This window comes from Diachasma alloeum, unplaced genomic scaffold, assembly GCF_001412515.2.
Source record: "Diachasma alloeum isolate Michigan unplaced genomic scaffold, Dall2.0 Dall_scaffold_00183, whole genome shotgun sequence".
NCBI classification, from domain to species: Eukaryota; Metazoa; Arthropoda; class Insecta; order Hymenoptera; family Braconidae; genus Diachasma; species Diachasma alloeum.
This window is the reverse complement of record NW_021680349.1, coordinates 3,198,535-3,210,792: the sequence shown is the minus strand read 5'-3', so window position 1 is coordinate 3,210,792 and position 12,258 is coordinate 3,198,535. Positions and strand designations below refer to the sequence as shown.

Below are 12,258 nucleotides of genomic sequence, written 5' to 3'. Positions count from 1 at the left end.
GGGTCAAAAGACTACCGAACGGAGCCACGTGGAGTCGGAGAGTCAAGTGGAAGGGATAGGTGAAGCGAGACGAGTCTAAACGCTAAAAGCCGAGTTTCTGAATCATTAGACGCGCTTGAAACGGATCGGCTAGTCCCATCTCAGTAGCACAAGTGCATCACTCGCCGAAATTTCAACGTTCGTGAAAGGGAATTAAAGGGAATAAGAGACACAGCAACAGTGAAATCGAACGATTATGGTTATCAATATAATTTATCTGATAGCTTTATGCCTCATTCTGACTGTTATTAAACTCCGGCAAAAGTCAGTGGACCCTAAACCAGGTATTGAATATTCAGTGTCCATTTGAAATAATAGACTGACTGAGGGACATTTGGACACATGCCAGTCTGGTTTATCTTATTTTAAAGTATTTCTCTCTCCGTTTTTCTCTCGCTGCTACCTAGTGTGCGTTAAATTCAGACACGTGCGTAACTGAACACCCGAGTGCATTTTAACGGACATAAAATGATACTCGTGGCTATTAATTTTATGGTTTTCAATTACTCGCGCATTTCATGAATCAAATGCTTTGTTAATTCGTTATGCTTTCAGCGAGCATTAGTTACATCAAATTCCGTAATTTTCGGTTACACTCAATGTCGTAACTGCATTCCAAGGTGGAAAGCATTTCTTTCGTATTCGAAATTTATCATTCCGTGTCAATAATCCATAATTTAGAATGTCATTACGTTGATTGGATTTTAGTTTCACTGATGCAGTGAAATGTAATGGTTATTTAATTGCCTTCTGTGGAGATTATTAAAAGATTACATTTTTCAAACGCAAAATTTCATGAATTCAAGAGGGAAAACTCATTTTTCGTTCCCTATTTTTCTTCATTTTGTCGGCCTTGTATGTTTTCTCATCTACTTTTTACTGAAGTTTTTTTTTCCGTGTAGGATGCACTGAGTAGCCTTTTGTTGATCTGATATTCTCGTACAATTCCGCGATATTCACGAGGAAAAGTCACTTCTTTTCCCTGGCAAATTTATTATTCGACGTCAACAATTCGTTACTTAATATCTTTAATCACGTTGATTCGCTTCAATTTCCGCTCCTGTAATATGATTATTCTCCATTGAAGGAGAGAAGATTCCAGGTCCATTCCCATGGCCCGTATTAGGTAATTTGCGACTGCTGCGGAGAATGTGCAAAAAATTCGGTGGACAACACAAAGCGTTCCTCGAACTCTCCAAGGACTACAACAGTGATATAATTAATTTACGTCTCGGAAGTTCAAATGTCATCGTTGTCTGCGGATTCGATGCTGTCACGAAAATTTTACGCGACGAGACGTTCGACGCTAGACCGTGGAATGAGTTTTCAAAAATTCGTAATATGGGAATGCAGAAAGGTGCAATAATTCGTTTATTTTATTGAGTAATTTGTGTGGAGAGAGCCAATAAATGTGAAATCTTGCAGGAATTACGATGCACGAAGGCCCCGAGTGGCGGGAAATGCGCTCTTGGTTGGTCAGGTCTCTCAGAGACTTGGGATTTGGACGTGAAGAAATGTCAGATAAGATTAGAGACGAATTGGTGATTATTCTCGAGAATTTGAAAATGAAGGGCGGTGGAATCGTAACAATGAAGCCCATTATTGCACCGGCTGTTATTAACGTCATCTGGAGTGTGGCGACGGGGAAGAGAATTGAAGATGAAAAACGGTGAATTGATTAGTTGAGATGATCCACGCATTTGGAGGGAAGAGGGGCAAAATACACAATCAGAATTCATTCTAAAAAATACGAGAGAGCATTATAATTTTCGGACGTATTTCGTCAGGGAAACTCGTCTCGAGAGTATTTCCGCAGTGTTTATTGCTAGGAATTATTCAATGAGCCGTTAATTTTTAGATACGTTGCGTATCTCGAGAATAAAAAGGCCCAAAATCCTCGAAATTTTGGTAATTGTTTTTCCACCGCAAATATGAATCAAATCACGTTTAAAATTCTTGAAAAAATTCTCTTGTCGGTAAGTCCATTGCAGAATTCTCCAGAGGCTGTCGGCCGACAGGTCTTCGTTGTGTTCATTTCGCCCCTCGCTCCCGCAGTGTTTATTGTTAGAGATTTCTCATCAATTTTGAATTGAAACTTGGAGATAAAATCGAGACTTGGATTTACGAGAAGTCTATAGTTTTCTGAAATCCTATACTGATGAGAATCTTAATTAAGCCGCATTCCGATCTCTGGCGGCAATTGCGGAACAGAACTCTTACGATTGTCCAAAATCCTTCGATAGTTTAAGGTATTTTCTTGATCTCATGGACCGTCGAGCGAGAGCTTTCGACATAGCGGGAGGAATGTTATCAGTATTTCCATGGATAAGACATTTTGCGCCAAAGACTTCCGGTTATGAACTACTAATCACCCTCAATGAAGAACTTAAATCGTTTTTAATGGTTTGTATTCCAGACGGAATGACTTACCTTGTTTTTAAATAATTATTGATGTCTCAATTATGTTTCTACGACAGGAAACCATAAACGAGCACAAAAAACATTACACACCGGGCAAAGAGATGGATCTGATAGACATGTTTCTCGCGGAAATGTATAATGGAAAAGGCCCAGAGGCTGGTTTCACGGAGAACCAATTATTAATGATATTAATCGACTTGTTCCTTGCTGGATCTCACACAACTCAGACAACACTAGATTTTATGTTTTTCTATATGACACTCCATCAAGATGCTCAGGAGAAGGTGCATAAGGAACTTGATTCTGTAATTAGTTGTGGGCGATTGCCGGAGCAGACAGATCGACCATTGTAAGCACTTTCCAATCAGTTTTTCAATCACTCGTAATATTTGCTATTGACATAAATTAGGGGAGACTACTATGAGTTTTAAGAGCCGCAGGCTGTTAGAATGCGATTTCTTATACATTGACGATCGATTATGTGTCTAAAAATGAATAATTAGTCCAAAAAAATTAATTGTTTATTGTTCGCTTGCCCCGCAGATGCTTGAAATGTTAAAAATAGTTCAAGGCCTCCAATTTTTGAGCTACGGAGGTGTCTTTGTGTTCAAAATTTTTGAAAAATTATGTGCAATAACAATTATGAATTATTTTTTTCGAAATTCAACTCCTGCACAGCTAATTTCGTTATTATTTTAGTGAAAAATTTCACCAGTCATTCCAGATAGTCTGAACAATGTTTCCGAAAGAACCGGGAATATAAATATTTTATATTTAATGCAAAATATAATAATAAACGAGCGATAATTTTTCTGCCTATTTTACATGAATGTAAAACTCGTTTGAAGACATTCATTAGCAAATTTCAACTGACAAAGCCGTTTAGAAAAATCAAGTTCTGTTGATTTTCTTTAAAAAATTGTACGACTTTCTAAAAAAAATTAGCTCCTGTGATTTTTTTTCCATGTGTAAAGACATTGATCATCTACTTCAATTAGTCTCCTTGATCAATTTATTATTTGCTCCTGTCCATCGGTTGACTGACCAACAATTCACTATAATTAATTATAGACTTCCATACACTGAATCTGTCATGACCGAGTCCCAGAGGCTACGACTGGTCACACCGATAATTGGGCCCCGACGGGCGTTAAGTGACGCGACACTCGATGGCTACAAAATACCAAAAGGCTCTTGCATTCTCATGAATCTCTACAGTGTCCACACTAATCCTGATGATTTCGAAGACCCAGAGGCATTCAAACCCGAGAGATTCATGGAGAACGGTGCGCATGTGCCCCACAAAAAGCTCATATTTTTCGGCGGAGGTGAGCTAACTAATGAATGAAGCTGACAAAGGAGGGAACCCCCATGAAAAAATATAGGGAAGAGTGAGGCAAAATAAAATAGTAAAAAAAAACGACTGACGCAATTCAAGCAAAATAATTTGTTTATTAATAATTTTTCTTTTGTTAATTCTCTTTAATTCTTGCGAGTAATGAGGAGAATAATAATTTTAACATTCAGTAGAATGGAAAATTATTGAGAAGTTTTGATAGGCGAACATTTTGTCAATAGACTATTCGATTGAAATTCAACATCACATTTCCCTTTTTTCCCGTCTGAGTCTCCCCCTGAGCCTTCCTCTGCACTTTGGATTTTGCTGTTTCATTTTTTTTTCAATTAATCCATTGAACTCTTCCTCTGTCAAAACTTCTCCATAATTTTCCATTCCACTGAATGGAAAAGTATTATTCTCACCAGTACTCCCAAGAATAAAAAAAGTTGATGACAAAAAATATTTAACAAAAAATGTTTTTTCGCCTGAATCGCACTAAATAGTCGTTTTTGGACTGTTTCATTTTACCCCATTCTCCCCTATAAAAAATGTATATGATGTGGGCCAATTCCATATATGTTTCAAATTTGTAAAGAATATATAAAAACAAATACAGAAAACATATTTTATATACATTTTTGAAAATGAATTGGGCCAGTTTAAGATACTTTTTTATATATTTTTCAAAATATAAATTTTCCGTGTGGCAAGAACAATTGAGTTACGTAATTCAGTTGGATGATTATGGTTTTTAGGTCACAGACGCTGTCCAGGCGAGACTGTCGCAAGATCCGCAGTGTTTCTGCTGTTTGCTGGAATCATGAGAAATTACAAATTGCTTCCTGTCCCGGGAGCATATCTCGATGTGGAGCCACAGCACGGGCTCACGATATCGCCGAAACCGTATGAGATACTTCTCGTGCCTCGTTCGACATGATTATTCCATTCACATTTGTGATAATTCAAGAGTATTAGTTGATAAATTATTCAGTAGGTCCTCCAGTTATTTATTATTTTATTATTTATTGCTGGATATTAAAATTATGTTTTTCAGCAGGAAGAGGTGGAGGAGATTGTTTTGAAGTACTTCTTGTCTATTGCTGTATAAAATCCTTAGTTCTACCGCTTGTTTTTCTATTTTTACTTTTTACGTGGAATTAATTTGAATGCCATATGGCGGTAATGTGTCTGCTTTGTCCTGTCGTAGTCCTCAATTCCTTCGCCCTTAGAAAATGATCAATCGAAATTCCCCGATTTATTGCAAGTATTCAGAGAAAATTTTAATTAGTATTGAATTGTAGAATGAAGATTACAGAAAATACATTTCTTGAATGATGGGTAGTTTCAATACGGCCATTATGTTTATTCATTTAAAAAAATTATAGTTTAAATACATAATAATCGAATTTCATTGCAATTATGATTGTTTAGTCGTTTTCCTGCCCAAAAAACCTGAAAATAATTAAAAAGGGGAATTTCATGAACGTTATTGAGATCATGATCTCAACGTTCATGAATAAACATAACGCGATTATTATGTTTTTTCATGAGCAATTAGTCAACGATGATTTACTCAAAAATTTTCTTATTTATTAATCTGCGAAATAATTAATTCTACATTCAGTTTCCTTCTCAATCTGCATTTTCAGTTTTTTCGTGGAATTAATTTAATGAGATATGGCCGTGGTGACACTGTGAATCCATCTATTCCGTCTAGTCTGGGGAGTCCTTGATCCTCTGGTGCTTCTATATCGAAATTGTGGATTATGGAGGAAAAGAAGAGGAACAGCGACGCTCTTGCCAATATTTCTCCCAAACATCGTCGTTTTCCTGTGGAAAAAAATCATTTCGAGCATTCGGAAACAATTCTAATAATTAGTAACAACAGAAATAGTTTTTTAAATTATTAAAAAAAATTATTTACCCAAACCAAATGGTGAAAATTCACTTCTCCTCTTGAACTGTCCTTTCTCATCCAAAAATCTATCCGGCTTGAACTCATATGGCTCTTCCCAGCACGTCTCATCGACATTAGTGCTGTGATAATTGAATAAAACCACAGTATCCTAGAAAGTGAAAGAAAAAAAAACAAGAAAATCAAAATAATGAAAAGGGGAAATGTGGAATCAGGTGTTTGCACACAATCGCCTTTTGTTAATTGCAAATATTACCTTTGGAATGTGATAACCCTCGAGTGAAACCTTTTCCATTGTCTTGTGGGGTACACCGAGTGGCGTGAGAACTAGTACTCTGTGCGCCTGTCACCATAAACCAAAACATTTCACTGTCACTTATTCAGCAAATCAGTAGCGAAGCGGTAAACCGGGTTTAGTCGATTTTGACTTTTGGCCAGTTTTTGATGAATATCTCGGAATCTAAGAGAGATGGTAAAATTTTTTTCATTACCTTTTTTATAACTCTCAATTGGCTCTACAGAAAAGGTCATGATAAAAAGTTTTCTATCTCTTGTAGATTTCGAGATATCAAGGACGTATTACACCCTTTTTCGCTAAAATTCACGTTTTTAAAATTTTTCTGGCAAATTGTTGATCGGATTGACGTGAAAAAATATACCGTTTTTGCGTTTTATCATTACTTAATGACTCACGAAATTTCATGATCGTGCAATCATTTTCCTGCGTTTTTTCTATAACTTTTCGGAAATTCACAAAACTTTAGAAAAAAATTCAGGAAAATGATTGCACTACCATGAAACATCGTGAGTCAGTCAATAATGATAAAACGCAAAAACGCTGTATTATTTCTCGTCAATTCGATCAATAATTTTCCAGAAAAATTCAAAAAACGTGAATTTTGGCCGAAAGGGTGTGCACGGCGAGAAATATTCAATAAAAATGACGTATCTTTTCCGTAATTCCAGATCGAAATGTGGTTATAGGAGATTTTACGGAACTGTCCCGGAATTTTTTCAGTCTTCCGTAATTTTTATCTGAATCTCCTATGAAAAATTACGATACCGTCACTTAAATTTTCCGAGTCAATTCCGTAATCGGTGAGCGAAATGTGAGTTCCGTAGTTTTTACTGAACATTTCTCTCCGTGTAATACATCCTTAACCCGGTTTCCCGCTTCGCCACTGAAATCCGGAAAAAAATTACGCAGCACAACTTCTCATCTTAAAAATGCCGCATTACGTACATTAAAATGTATTTAAAGAAGCATCATCACCTCGGCTAAGAATGCCTCGATCCTTGGCAATTGTGCTGCGTGTTCGCAGCTCGGCTGCGCCTCAGGGCCCACAATATCGTGCAGATCCTTCTGCAACGCCTTCACCCACTCCGGATGATGAAGCGCAAGAGCGAAAATTGCGGTCAGCGAATCCGTCGTCGTCTTCGATCCCGCCATGAATAAATCCAAGCAGAGAACAACCAATTCCTCCCCTAGTAAACGCAAAAAGAAAAAAAAACACCCGAGTCATTTTGGAAAGTCGAGAATAATCACAGAAACACTCGCTAATAACGCTCATTGCAAAGAAAGTAAAATAATAATTATTATTAATGCAACAAAATTTTCGTTGTGAAATGCTCATTAGAGAAAGTTGATACATCATAAAACAACGAAAAAAATTCATACGATCGTAAGAGTTTCCAGATTCCAGTAAAAACGCCTCGATAAAGTCTTTGGGCGGCCGATCGCGTCTCATCGTCTTCAGATGCTCATCAATCTCGTCGCGAATGAATCCCCACAATTTATTATGTGTCGCCATTAAATGATTGTAGCCCGAGGAATTCGGAATGACAAATCGTAGAAAAGGTAGATGAGACAGAATACCGCCTAGAGTGTCAGTAGACCTGCCGATAACTCCATCATTAGCATTTCATTTTAATATGTGACACGCGATGAAGCGAATGATTGAATTGAGCTACCTGAAGGCATCGTGCACGACCGATAATATGTATTTGAGTCTGGGGTCGTCGTAGGGAAATCTGTAGCCCGCAATCATCATCCAGAGAGTATTGAGGACCGTCACGTCGAAGATCTCCTGGAGGGCGAGGGGGTTCTGCAGGCTCTCCACTTTTATTTGGATGTGCGTCACGAGAGCCTCCGCCTCGACCTTCAGATAATTCTCCATTGTCTTCTGCCCGAAGCCGAACGAACGGAGATGTTTCATCGTGGACTTTCTTGTTTGCATCCAGACGGGCCCGTCGATGAACAAAACTCCTTTGCGCTTCCCAAAGGCCCTCGCGCGGAAGAAGAAACCGTCCGGTCGACCGTTGAATTCATCTCTCGCTGCTGCCTTCCTCACTAATTCATTTCCGGAAATAACAACAAACTTCTGCCTTCCCAGTTTAATTCCCACCACTGGTCCATACTGTCGCGATAACTCCTCCAACACCGTGTGAACGTAGTAATACTTTTCTTTTAATCTGTGAAATGCCGGGAACGCACCGATGAGGGGATACCACGAGGGCCCTGCACACAGTAAACAATCCCCAATGAATAAAATTTGTGCAATGTTGAGATTGTGAAAGTCTCATGGTAATTTTTGTCGATTTATTTTCATTTACCTGGTGGAAATTTCCGCGGTTTTACGCAATCGTGTGAGCACAAGATCCAGACCATGAGGAACAGAATAAAAGCCAGGAACAGCATTATTTGAATACAAAATTGAGCTAGTTTAACGGGGTGAATTTTTTTATCATTTGGCCCAGGTTTTCCCGACGTTGTGGATTTATATACGAACCCTCTTCCACTCCCCCTGGTGTTATCCCGATCTCTTGAATTTGTAATGGTAATCTGGATTTATGAATGGAGAAGTGACCTAACCGAGTGAAGACGCTGTGGAATGATGATCCTGCGATAGTGAGACAGACCTGACCTAAGACGACCTGACAGCCAAATATATTCTCACTTCCTTATTCATGATTGTACGCGCGTCAATGAGATAGGCGACGAGGTTTATTCATAGTTTTTCTTGTTGGCTGTGGGAGGACGCGAGTTCATCGTGATGAGTAGTTTACAGCCGCCGGATGTAATTAACGTCTCGGTACTGTCAAGAAAGTAATTAAGACGAGTTGTACACACCTGCGAGTGACATACAAGCCTATCCCTCGGAGTCACATTTGATGTGAAATAAGAGGGTAAAAATTGAGGAACTGGAAAGTGCTGACGATGGTTATTATTCAAGTTTATTTCCGTACCTGCTGTCTCGTCTCTTTCGTTACTTTTATTTGCAAAATACGTGAGATATTTCCTACGTGGCGAGAAATTTTTATTCAAATGTGTTTTATTCAGTGCGGAGCAATTATCTCGTCCGTGCATTTTAAAAGGAATTATTTGGACATTTTACTTTTACATTTATCCACTACGTGATGGGCTTTTCAAGCGGCAAATTCCCCCTATTCATCCGCAAATTTATGGATTCAGGGAGAAAATCAAATAGGCAGAGAGAATTTTGCCACACATCGGGTGTAATTGATCGACCAGGTGTGGGTGGCCGGTGGATTTCGTTCCTCAGGTACTTTCTCTCCAAAAGCCCCTCCAACTGTCGCAAGCGTGCGCGTATACATATGTATTTCGCGCTGCACTTTCTCCCAGTTGAGTTTACGGGCGATTTCTTGCTTGAATATTTGTATCACACGCGACAAATAAGGATGTAAATAAAAAAGGAGAGAAATTTCCCAGGTTGTTTTTTTTAACAAAAAATATCAGTTTTATTCGCAACAGGCAGTATTCAACAATCATGACAACAATTAACATTTTTATCAGAAAAAAAACAGATGAGTATAAAAAAACAAGTCAATAATATTAAAAAATAGTGAGATGAACGCCAAGTAAAAATCTTGGTATAGCATTTTCGTTGCGCTACTTAATCTCGAACTGAGTATGTATGTACATTGGCTTATATTACAGTACGTAAGGTCTCCCGTCCATCAGAGAATCGAAGAGTCGAGTGTTCTTTGTACAAGCTCATGTAGTCTTTAGGGTTTTCCTCAGCTACTTGGAAATTTCCACGTCGCTTGCTGATCCGAGGCAGGCGGCACCAGATCATCGGTTATTGAGGCCAATGGGCTCGTTCCTTGTGGATTCTGTTGTTGCTGTGGTTGCTGAACTAATGGTAACGGCTGACTCTGACGTGCTAATCTCTGTCGCTGATCGTCTGTTGCGCCATCGTCCTTACGATCTTCCCATCCGCCGTGAGGATGATGATGATCTTCAGCTGGGAACCACTCGGATATCCAAACAGGCTTCCAGATTTTCTTCCATCCTGGAACCCAAATTTCCTTCCACGCTGGAACTTGAATTTCCTTCCACGCTTCCTTCCACGCGAGCTTTTTGTCTGGTATCCACTCGAGCTTTTTATCAGGCCTCCAAATCTGCTTCCACGCCTCCTTCCACTCGAGCTTTTTATCTGGTACCCAAATGAGCTTTTTCGATGGCTTCCAGATCTGCTTCCATTCCTCTTTCCAGACGAGCTTTTTGTCATCGACCCATATCTGCTGTTTCGCCGATTTCCAGACTTGTTTCCATGCCTCCTTCCACTCGAGCTTTTTATCAGGAATCCAAATCTGCTTTTTCGCGGGCTTCCAGTACTTCTTCCAAATAGGCTTCCAGATTAACTTCTTCTTCCACAAATCGTGGCTCGTGTATTCCCAGCCATGATGATCAGTGCCTAAATGCTGCTCACCGGGTATTCCAACTTTGACCCATTCAGGCACCCAAAGCTTCTTCCACGCTGGAACTTGTATATCCTTCCACGCTGGAACTTGAATTTCCCGCCAAACGGGCTTCCAAATTTTTTTCCAGTCAGGCACCTTAACCTCCTTCCAGGCTGGGACCTTTATCGGCTTCCAAATGGGCTTGTAAATTTTTTTCCACGCAGGCACTTTGATTTCCTTCCAAACTGGTACCTGGATTTCCTTCCAGACAGGCTTCCAAATTTTCTTCCAAGCGGGCACTTGTATTTCCTTCCATACCGCACGCTTCGTAGGCTCCCACACGGGTTTCCAGATTTTTTTCCACCCAGTTTTCCATATTTGCTTTTGCCCTTTGTTCCATATTTTTTTCCAGCCAGGCTTCCATATCAACTTCTTCTTCCAGTAACCCTTCTCATGATGATCGTCAAAGCCCGCTGAGGGATCGTATCTCTTCTGAATGCCCTCACTTCTGCGAATGAGATATATTCAAAGTTTATTCAAAACCCCTTGACATATTCAAATGAATATTACAATAACGAGACAACGACTTACTGTGCTTGACCCTGCCACTGCGATTGCAATTCCAATTGATTATTCTGATCTACCGCTTTGCTGCTCACAAGGGCGACTTGCAGCAGTAGCGGTGCGAGCAAAACCTGGATAAACACATAAAATCAGACAATAAATGAAAATTTCACGTGAACCCACGACTATCACAAAACGATAAACCATGAATCTTCAGTTTTTAAAAAAAACTCACCGCACATCTCAGGCGGATTCTCATAATTCACTGGTGTCGCCCGTTAGGGGACCCCGGCGTTAAAACTCTGTTCCCTAGCGCACAGGAAAACTCGCTTAACTTGGTCCAATAACCGGAACGTCGTGGTTATATAGGCACGGTTTCTCAGGTGCTCCCCCTAATGGGTTATCCCCGTTGAAACCCCCCGACGTGGGTCTGAGCATTTACCCAAAGACGAATCGGAATCGACCGAAGGAGGGCAATACCCAGTGTCAGTGTTACTGTCTTTCTTCACCAGCGACGGTGGTGGTGGTGGTGGTTGGATTCACTGGGTGACGTAGAACGAAAAAAGAGCATCCAGTGGTGGTGGTGGAAGAACGGTAATGTAATACGCAAAGAATAATGAAAGGATGGAAAAAGGAAGCAAAGTGTTATTTCGTCCTTCCACATTTTGCCTGGAGAAAGTGATCGCCGACTTTGAAACAACTTCTCTTCACCTCATGGCATCCCCCACCTCGGCAGCCATTTCTTCACGAAAAAATAAATGGAGTCACGTGTGTGCGTGACTGTGCAGCTTAACATTGTACCTTCAGCAAGGTTACGTAGCCAAGGTTGTTTAGTACCGTTGATCTACATTCCTTCGGGAGCACAACGGCGGGAACAATCAGAGCTTTTTGGACTTCGGTGATGATCATGATTATTTTTATTGGTAATAAGTCGTTGTTTATTGCTGGGGAACTCTCCAGATGGGCGCTATGGGCGAGTGCGAGGTGGTGGTTTCGGATGAAAGTGAATTCCCGGTTGTGGCATTATCTTCTCTACTACCAACGGGAAAACACTTTCGCAAGTGCTAAACTGTATCGATAGGCCATCGATAGGTTCATAATCGTTGTTTGATTCCGGGGAGAAATGGAATTTCGGGGATTATCTCTTCTGTTTTGATTTCGACCAATCCGGGGGCAGTATTCAGTCACGTGACGCGTTTCGCACTGATAATTTCCCTGGGATGATGTTCTCCCCATTTCGGTGAAACGTGTCACGTAACTGGAGATACCGCAGTGA

General features: G+C 40.0%; 3 protein-coding genes across 4 annotated transcripts; 1 reads left to right on the top strand and 2 right to left on the bottom strand.

The window, feature by feature from the left end:
• Nucleotides 1-127: 127 nt before the first annotated feature.
• On the top strand, nucleotides 128-5,728 carry LOC107046676 (probable cytochrome P450 305a1). Of its 2 annotated transcripts, XR_001461589.2 has the most exons (8): nucleotides 128-323; nucleotides 1,127-1,396; nucleotides 1,465-1,708; nucleotides 2,283-2,442; nucleotides 2,517-2,809; nucleotides 3,532-3,788; nucleotides 4,555-4,789; nucleotides 5,449-5,728. XR_001461589.2 is itself a non-coding variant. In XM_015269354.1 (7 exons), the coding sequence occupies exons 1-7, from the start codon at nucleotides 236-238 to the stop codon at nucleotides 4,734-4,736; spliced, it is 1,494 nt and encodes a 497-aa protein (XP_015124840.1). In that variant the 5' UTR covers nucleotides 128-235; the 3' UTR covers nucleotides 4,737-4,801. The 2 variants fall into 2 exon arrangements, 1 of the variants encoding a protein (XP_015124840.1); XM_015269354.1 differs by lacking the exon at nucleotides 5,449-5,728 and having other exon boundaries at nucleotides 4,555-4,801.
• On the bottom strand, nucleotides 5,368-8,601 carry LOC107046687 (methyl farnesoate epoxidase). The gene is made up of 7 exons (XM_015269366.1): nucleotides 8,328-8,601; nucleotides 7,686-8,232; nucleotides 7,393-7,610; nucleotides 6,988-7,199; nucleotides 5,971-6,057; nucleotides 5,724-5,865; nucleotides 5,368-5,629 (listed from the first exon to the last, which is right to left on the bottom strand). The coding sequence occupies exons 1-7, from the start codon at nucleotides 8,410-8,412 to the stop codon at nucleotides 5,445-5,447; spliced, it is 1,476 nt and encodes a 491-aa protein (XP_015124852.1). The 5' UTR covers nucleotides 8,413-8,601; the 3' UTR covers nucleotides 5,368-5,444.
• Nucleotides 8,602-9,752: 1,151 nt separating this feature from the next.
• Nucleotides 9,753-11,241, bottom strand: LOC107047013. Its single transcript, XM_015269740.1, has 3 exons — nucleotides 11,218-11,241; nucleotides 11,010-11,113; nucleotides 9,753-10,926 (listed from the first exon to the last, which is right to left on the bottom strand). The coding sequence occupies exons 1-3, from the start codon at nucleotides 11,239-11,241 to the stop codon at nucleotides 9,753-9,755; spliced, it is 1,302 nt and encodes a 433-aa protein (XP_015125226.1).
• Nucleotides 11,242-12,258: the final 1,017 nt, after the last annotated feature.

Bases quoted from the DNA above. Each gene is read 5' to 3' on its own strand.
- LOC107046687 (XM_015269366.1), bottom strand. From the start codon at position 8,412: ATGCTGTTCCTGGCTTTTATTCTGTTCCTCATGGTCTGGATCTTGTGC. The intron at 7,200-7,392 runs GTATGAATTTTT...TGCGTTTACTAG, and splicing joins ATCTGGAAACTCTTACGATC to GGGAGGAATTGGTTGTTCTC. The intron at 5,630-5,723 runs GTAAATAATTTT...TTTTTTCCACAG, and splicing joins ATTTTCACCATTTGGTTTGG to GAAAACGACGATGTTTGGGA.
- LOC107047013 (XM_015269740.1), bottom strand. From the start codon at position 11,241: ATGAGAATCCGCCTGAGATGTGCG. The intron at 11,114-11,217 runs GTGAGTTTTTTT...GTGTTTATCCAG, and splicing joins GAATCCGCCTGAGATGTGCG to GTTTTGCTCGCACCGCTACT. The intron at 10,927-11,009 runs GTAAGTCGTTGT...TCTCATTCGCAG, and splicing joins CAGTGGCAGGGTCAAGCACA to AAGTGAGGGCATTCAGAAGA.
- LOC107046676 (XM_015269354.1), top strand. From the start codon at position 236: ATGGTTATCAATATAATTTATCTGATAGCTTTATGCCTCATTCTGACT. The intron at 2,810-3,531 runs GTAAGCACTTTC...AATTAATTATAG, and splicing joins GAGCAGACAGATCGACCATT to ACTTCCATACACTGAATCTG. The intron at 3,789-4,554 runs GTGAGCTAACTA...TATGGTTTTTAG, and splicing joins GCTCATATTTTTCGGCGGAG to GTCACAGACGCTGTCCAGGC.